At 38.2% G+C, this 8,670-nt stretch overlaps 1 protein-coding gene across 1 annotated transcript in view; it reads left to right on the top strand.

Annotated features, from left to right (window-relative positions):
- The window catches only part of LOC140242963 (RING finger protein 17-like), a 152,810-nt gene extending 144,487 nt beyond the window's left edge, over positions 1-8,323 (top strand). The window contains exons 36-37 of the mRNA XM_072322707.1: positions 2,890-3,137; positions 5,894-8,323. Coding sequence (XP_072178808.1) covers positions 2,890-3,135 — 246 coding nt within the window. The 3' untranslated portion in view covers positions 3,136-3,137; positions 5,894-8,323. The remainder of the gene's footprint in view (positions 1-2,889; positions 3,138-5,893) is intronic.
- Positions 8,324-8,670: the final 347 nt, after the last annotated feature.

Genomic DNA, 8,670 nt, shown 5'->3' on the forward strand with positions numbered 1-8,670 from the left:
GCACACATGGTGAATTGGGTATAAAGTTGTTCAGGACACATTTTTAAGTGTACTTGAAATGCATTGCCATGGAAACAGTTCAGCATGACACACCCCCCCCCCCCCAAAAAAAAAAAAAAAAAAATTAGGAACAGGTGTTGCAGATAAACATCTTCTCCAGTTTTTAATCAATGCAATTCAAATCAAATTTGCCGAAGTATTATAGTAGCAATAATTCTGGTTTTTCATTTAGCCATGGTCATTGTTGCTACAAAGATATCCCTTCCGAGCATTGCTTGACACAACATTATGGTGTATGTGTGGATAGTTGTTGATTCATGTTCCGTAATGCTTGCAGAGCTGATTTTTCAAGAAAATGAGACTTTGAAACCTTGCGCCTGTCCAATTCACAATTAGTTGCACCAGAACGTTTTGTTAGCACTAATTGTGACAATTACTGTAACAGGTGATACACAGCCTAGAGAGATGAGATGAAGGGATAACACTATTTCTCGCAAGAAATGTTAAACTGCTGTAGCTGAAAATGATACAGATTTGCCCAATGCCGCTGGTGTGTATGTATGCTTAATCAATCAATTTCCTGCATTGATACAGGGCAGCAATTTTCCAGTCAGTGAAAGCAAACTTTTAAAGATCCTTATTGTCCATGAACCAAGATACAAATTACAATCATGTATCTTACGAGAGATCTTCAAGCAAAAGTTTGTGCTCATGGCTGAGTACGTACTATACCCATTTAAAGGTTAGATTGAGTTTTTGCTGATGATGTACAAAGATTTTGACGACAGACACTTGCCTCTGTATTTTACTTGAACCATGTATAAAAACTTGGATTTATATGTATACATATCTGAAAAGTTGTTCTAGCAACATCTTAACGTTGTTATCTAGCAGTTTGATGAGGATATTAAACTTACGGTTGACATCACTAGATTAACAACCTTAACCCATTGAGGACGAGTCCCAAGTAAACTCGGGCAGGTGTCTATACAGAACGCATGTTGTAGCAAAATCAAACCATCCTCAACGGGTGAAAACTACTGTGAGGTACAGAGATAATTAGTGTGCTCAACAAATAACTTCAGCTTTTGGGCACTCTATCAGATGTGAAAACTTTAAACCCAGTCAAATTTTCATTAATCAAAAGTGTATCCATGCTGTGCTATTACTTTGCCAATATTCCCACAGAGTTTATTTCTTAGAAACGGAGAGAGAAAAAAAATACAAGCTTAACAGATTTGCCTTTATAAAGTGATTAATCTCCAGGATTGGAAGGAACTCCCTTTTCAGCAGCGTTAAGTTTGTTTCTCAGAATGCTGTCAGTGATGAATCAGCCTGGTAAACATGCTTGTACCACTTTGACGATGAACCCTTACTGAGCCACTCATTGGCCGGTGCAACGAGCTGTAGCTCCTGTCATTGGCTGTTTTACCTCGACTGTGCGAACGCACCGACGCCTCCTGATAATTGGCGTTGAACACCGCAAATTGAATTTGCTGTAACAAAAGAATCTGCCTCCTGTAAACAGAGACAGCGGCGCACGTGACTCGGGCGGCATGCATCAGAATGGCTCGGCGGGAACTTTCATCTTTTGATTGAGTGCTCATTTTGATGTGAACTCGAGGCAATTCCTGAAGCTGTCCTCGCATGGCTGTTTTTGTCTAGAGTGCCATGCTTTTCTAAAGGAACTATTTTATTTCAGACTTGCCATTTCTAGGATGTGAAAAGTTTCTACCTAGATGTGGATATATTTTGACGGAAACCAAAGCCCAAATATAAATGTGGATTGAGTGAAATGAGTAGTATTAGTAGAACACATTGATAAAAGTTTAAAGAAAGTTGGACAATCAGTTCAAAAGTTATGAATTTTTAAGATTTTTCTGCTGTCATGGCTGGATAAGTAGACTACTACACCCAATGATGTCATTATGGACAAAAATATAAAGAAAATATTAGAATTCCACAAGCTATCATTTCCCTTGAAAAGTAGGGCCTACACATTCCATCAACTTGTTACTAACATTTGGTAAGGGTAATATTATTCCCCCTACTTTCTAAAAGAGTCAAGTCAAGCACTCTTTCATTACTCTAGAAAAGAGAAAATTTGTTGAATTTTGCTTTTATTTTCTTTATATTGCTGTCTTTAGTGATGTAATGAAATGTTGCTGTCTCCTTGTTCAGCGAAGATGGCACCCAAACTGTAAAAATGCATAACTTTTGAATCAATTGTTAGATATTCCTCAAACTTCACTAATGTGTTCTACAAAAATATTGCTGTTTTCACTCACTCCACACTTGATATTATGGCTTTTGTTTCCTGACATGGCATTTACTAGACACAAACTGATCGCAGTGACCGAAATCATGCAGAGCTGAAAGATGCCCTATACCCCATGTTTGCTATATTGTAGTTGTTTTTAGGTAATAAGCCTGCAAGAATGTGTGGAAGGAGAACTTGCGATACTCAAGTGAGCATGAGACCCCTGGGTCTTTTGTTGTATGCTTATTCTTCATCTTCCTCAGATATTTCCCTCTTGTTTGAAGGACAAGTCCACCTTCATATACATGTAGATTGAGTGAACGCAGCAATATTGGTAGAACACAGTGGAAGTTTGGGGGAAAATCAGACAATTTGTTCAAAAGTTATGAATTTTTAAGTATCTGTGTAGTTACTGCTGGATGAGAAGACTACTACAGTATATGATGTCACATGCGTAGAACAGTTAAAGGAAAATGTCACTTTTGAATAGATCGTCTAATTTTCCTCAAACTTTCACTGATGTGTTCTAGTGATATTGCTGCATTCTCTCGATCCTTATGCATATGAAGGTGGACTTGTCCTTTAAATAGCAGTTCATTATTTTGTGTCCTCTTCTGACCTCTCTTCAGGAGGATGGCTTCTTCCCAGTCATCAGTCTCTACCACCAAGGCAAAGACACCACGCCCATCTCTCAGTACCTCATCGACGAGGGCTTGGCTGACCCGATGAACGATGCCCGAGCGGTGCAACTCCAAGAAACGTCTGCCAAGGCAGGGGCAGGAAAAGCTGCAGCAAGGGGTGGGGTCACTGTGTCCTCCATCCAACGCAAGGAAGCGGTTTCCATGGCGCCGCCTGTGTCGGGAACAGAGGAGTGATGGTGAGTATTCCATCTACCATCTGACCCATCGCATTGTACCTCAGACACTCTTTCGTCTTCGGTGAATCTCTTGATGTAGTGCAAGTTCACTGCCTTGTTTCTTCAAAACTTTGTTCATTTAATGTACATGTATCACAATGAAATGTTGAAATGTTTCCATGAGCTTTCCTCATTTAGTCATCAGATACATTGTCAATGTCATGTTATGGCAAGGGCATCATGTAATTTGACTCAATTTACTTGGTAGTCTAGCCGAATCTTGGAAGCATTGTTTTCAGTAGATCTCTTTTATATGTCCACTTTTCCCCGTAGCTGTGCAGAAATTACATGTATTATTCAAGCACTTTCGTTGGATTACCTGTCCTGACAATATATTTCATTTCATCTTATGTCATTTATTGGTACACCACAAAAAATAAGTCAAATTATGTAATTGACATCAATCTCATCAAACATTTTGGGAGCTTGTGACATTACCAGCCAAGTACGCTTTAGGCTTTTCAAAATCCCAGAGATATTTGATATGACAGTGTGGTCAGAAGTAATACGTCAAAAGCAATGCATTTTCACATAAGGTATCTCCAAATATATCCTTGGCTAGGTGCAATGCAAAGTTTGAACCCACCTCTATTTACAGTCATTTTTTTTTTTTTATGGGGGGGGGGGAGGGGGTGCCCACAAAGACTCCATGACTAATTACATGGTGAAGGCATAAATCATTTTGTTTGTTTGTTCGTTTGTTCGTTTGTGTTTTCTTCCGTTCTGTCAGGGGGCATACTTTTGATGAGATAACTGGGAAAGTCTTGATGTGAATTGCCAACTATTTCAATTACTGTAAAATGGGAAAGTTTAAAGTGCCTGAAACTTGTTTAAAGTGCCTGAAACTTTTTGTGAATTTTGTGAGGAGCCAAGATTTGCAAAATTAAAATGCTTTCAAAAGTTTTTGTCTGTGCAATGCATTGAATGCCAGTGGCAATTCACAAACATTTCATGCCGTGAATGTTTCTGGTCTTACACTCTAAAGGTAATGGTGGCAATTATAATTTAGCTACTTTCTGCTATACTTCTTACAGTGTAATCATATAGCATATATAGTCAAACTAGAAATATCTATGATAGTCATTAGCAAAAAACAAAACAAAAACAAACAATCACAGCAACAACAGAACAAAATAAAAAGAGAAATGAATAAGTGAGGTGAAGACTAGATTCTAGTTAGTTGATGCTTTCATAACCTGTCAGAAAAACTATATCAAAATGCCTTCCCCGCATTCCTGGCTACGCGCAATTACATTGCTGCCAGTAAGGGGATGTTTATAAATAAAGCACAGATTAAATGAAGCATATCACTGCCAGCATCAGATTATTTCACTGCCGTGGTAAACACCTGGCCCTCGGATTTCACCAGGTTGAAAGCCCTTAATTACAATCCATAGTCTGTCCTTCAGCTCACCCGTAATGCAATCATGAAATGGCACGAGCAATGCAATATCCCCATCTCTAAATATAGAGCTGATATGGTGTTATCCCAGTTTTGTGATTTGTTTTCCTTCTCCTGGGAGCAAAGAAGAAATATATATTAAAGCTTTATCAGTTTGAAATTATGATTTGCTCTGCTGCATGTGCAAAACCTTGAGAGTGCTAGTTCTGCACTATCAACAGGGGGAAAACTGTTTTGTGTAGTTTTGTTTGATTGCAAAAGATAAAAATATACCGGTGTATTCATAAACATAGTTAAACTGATGGATATATTGCTTACATGGCTTTCGTAATTAGATAAAGTGGCTCATAATATGAAATAAAAGATCAAAAATTCTTCAAAAACCCACAAAAGATCGTGGATCACTACCAAAAGTTAGTCATCTCTTCCTAGTGTCATTATCAACTTTTCCTGCAAATTCTTTCAAATGCGTTTACAACTTTTTTCAGTTATTTTACAAACAGACAAACACACTTTCTAGAGTGGGTATTTTGAAAATGCCCAAAACAATGTCAATCTCAGTTTGTCTCTTGATTCGGCTGCTGTTCCTGGCTGGTCCCACCTACTACGTTGGGTCTTTTAACCCATTGAAGACGAATCCTGAGAATACTCAGACAGGTGTTTATGGGAATGTGTATTAGAGTAAAGTCAGTCCATCGTCAACGGGTTAAAGACAAAAGTGTGCTTGCAAGCTAGCTGTGGAAACTTGGGTGTAATATGTGTAAATATGTGTGGCATGTACAATGTACATACTAATGGACAGATTGCTGTGCAAGTTTAGGACTACGTCTCGATCTACACAAGATCTATATAATCTGTCCAGTCTCAAACATGCACAAACTATACTTACACTACATACAGTGAATTATGAACAGCTGTTGAACCTGTACAAAACCAAGCACACACAATATGCACGCAAGATCTTCTTTGATTGACAGTAAACCAGTTTTACATTGGCAATCCTCACTATGAAGATGGCAGCAATCATCATGCTGTCCAATAGTGTCCCCTTGAATCCCATGTTCATGTTCATTTAATAATGACATTTCTCAGCAAGGCATGTTCAGTACTGTAGATCCTGATGCAGTCAGGGAGGAAAAGGAGAATCTAAAATTGCATGTCACACTGTTGGTCTTCAGAGATTTCTCCAGGAAATGCAAAAGATTTTCCTCTCAATGTCGCTCCATATATGAATATTTGGATATAGGCGTCATGACCCGTTGGCCTTGAATTTCTCACTCGTCACCTGTCATATTTTTGGTCTGCTGATTTGCAGGTATCTCCCCGGCAACCGAGTGATGTCGAAAAAGCAACAATGCACAGTCCTTGGATTAGTTTTCCTCAACAGATTCTGCGCGAGCCCCGAAACAGACAGCAAGGGGAGGATTATGGAGTACTGCTACAGGGCAATCTGTGACGAATGAAGAAAAAAAGCGACAACATTTGTTGATGAGGAGAGGGAATTTCTGAACAGGACCAACAGAATTTTTTAAAGAGGCAAAAATGGTTACATTGACCTACTCTTGATCTCCCTGGGAAATGGAGCAGGTTTTGGCTTCGGCAATGTGGCAACCACGTTATGAGACTCACTTCCCGCCCCTTCTGCCTTTCCGCCTTCTGATACGCCGCCGATTGGAGCATTACTTAGTATGATTGATATTTGGCCCGGTCTCGACATGTTTGCGCTCGCAGCAGACAAACCGTGAGGGACTGACTTTGGAAATGAGCCGTGAAGAATTTAGGACTTGGGACTTGTTTGGAAGAGTTTTGGTATTCCTTTAAAAGTCATCATCATAAATTGTTGCCACTCACCATTCACGTTCACAAATTTATGTGTACAAATTCTTCAATATCTGCGAGCATGCTTTGTTTTCATATAATTGAAGGACAAGGAATATCTTCACCTCTACTGCACTCATTTCTTATCTCCCAAATATCTTGTTTGTAAAGTTGCAGAAAATGTGTTTGAGCTCATAGAAACGGTCAGGTATCCAATCTAATTTTGCTCCACTTTTCACAGTCTTCCTATAGAAATCAACAAGAGAAATCTCCACCTCAGCTGGTGCTAGAAATGACTACAGTTTATGGTTTTAATGGCTGTTGTATAAGCTGGTATTTACGCAAGGGTTTAATTTTTGTGAATTTTAGGAATCACTTTTGGGCGGCAAGTTCAACAATACTCAAAAATATCTTAAAATGACAGGCATTAAATGCAGTCATGATAGCCCCAGTGTCAAAATTGCGAAAACGACATCTCGCAAAATAAAAGTTTATACAGTATAACATGTTACCTATGTACTAAAGCTTGTAGCATTGGTATATTGTAACCTAATTGTTAACAGTGATGGTTTACTGTTTCAATAGCTATAACATGCTTCTTATGTACTTACAGAGGTTTGCAGCATTGGGTATTATAATCCATCTAATATATATATTATACTGGCATAAACCTGCATCACAACAGATTTCTTTTACTTGGGCCAAGAATTCTAACTCTTTTTGTATAGTTTGTAATTTTAACAAAACCAGGCATAGTTCTTGGTATATCAGTGTGATTGCACTGGTTCTAATGATTTAGTTGTATCAATAGTCCTCTGTATGAGGAGTTATATAGTTTCAAGAAGAAAATATAATGTATTTTACTTGCAAACTTCATGGGCTATTTGACACTTTTGGTGCAAAGCATTTACACTTCCACATCTGTGTGACACTTTCACAATTATTGATATGTCATGATGAGTCGGGGGCAAAGAGATATGATAGGTCACGTTTGAAGGAGAGTTGGTGGCACAGGATTGCAGTCACCTTAAGGTAACAAGTCCTACTGCAATCTTGAATGTCGTTTTGAGATTGGAATGTTACACACCCATTATGTAATCACAGAATGCCATTTGAAGTTTTGAGTGTTACAGAGAGCTAATGTGGAGCTCTCTTCCCATGTAACTATATAAATCGGTGAAGATTCCAATCTAATACCATAGAAAGTTATGATCAATATATCTGACAGAACTTAACATAGTTGATTATTCTTGTATGTTGTAATCGTTTGAAATTAACAAAAAATTGGCTCGCTCATTTGAAAGTTTTTAGGGCAAGTCCTGATTGCAAACTTGAATAACGTAAAAACTGAAGAGTGAGATCCCAAGCCAGGGTCGTATGAGGGTGTCTGTAGCAGTTTGGCAGAATTTATCTAGAGGGTAATCGGATGTGACTGCTAATTTTACCTGCTTTCATTGCATTTGTGTAACATTTGTTAACATAAATGAAAAAAGTACTTAAAAGGAATTGAAATAAAAATCAGTGATAAAGGAATGTAAGATTTAGACACAAATGAGATGTGATCATTGGAAACTAGTTGGAGTGAAGCAAGTGCCTGTATGTACAGAGCATTTTGTGACTATCAGAGAGCTGTGGATGTTGTTGCCTGTACGTGGTATTTCTGTGTAATTTTTATTTTTTTGAAAAACATTTCACTTGTTCTATGCAGAAGGAGATAGACATCTTGTATGACGGAGTAACAGGCATTATGTATTTCATGTGGTGCTCAGATTGCAAAGCATGTTTTGTTAAACATTTGTATTGAAAAACTATGTTCTGTTCATTTATTTTGTGATTGGTTGATTTGAGATACACTCAGCTGGACAACGTAAGATTCAAGAAGTCCGCATAAAGAGTTTGGTTTCAAAAAAACTGTTGCCAAAGTTAACTCAAATTTGTCACTGCCAATTTAATTCGTTGTTCAGTGTACTAGTATGTGTGTGGTTGTATATATGTTTGTGTATGTATGTGTGTGTGTGTGTGTGTGTGTGAACAGGAGAAGTAAATCAGTTGCAAGACAAATGTGTGAATGAATGAATTAAGTTACAAAAGTGGAGGGGGAGAGGTCGATTTTTTTTTTTTTTTCGTACTGTAGAATGTCGACTGTCCCAGTTCATAGTGGAGTAATAATGCTGCGTTGTATATGATAGCTCTTGGCTACACAGATTATCATATCCTGCCCCCCTCGCAGCCTGATTGGGTGGCAGTTTAGTGCAGGTAGACAACGACTGACCA

The sequence above is a fragment of the Diadema setosum genome, chromosome 19 (assembly GCF_964275005.1).
Source record: "Diadema setosum chromosome 19, eeDiaSeto1, whole genome shotgun sequence".
NCBI lineage: Eukaryota > Metazoa > Echinodermata > Echinoidea > Diadematoida > Diadematidae > Diadema > Diadema setosum.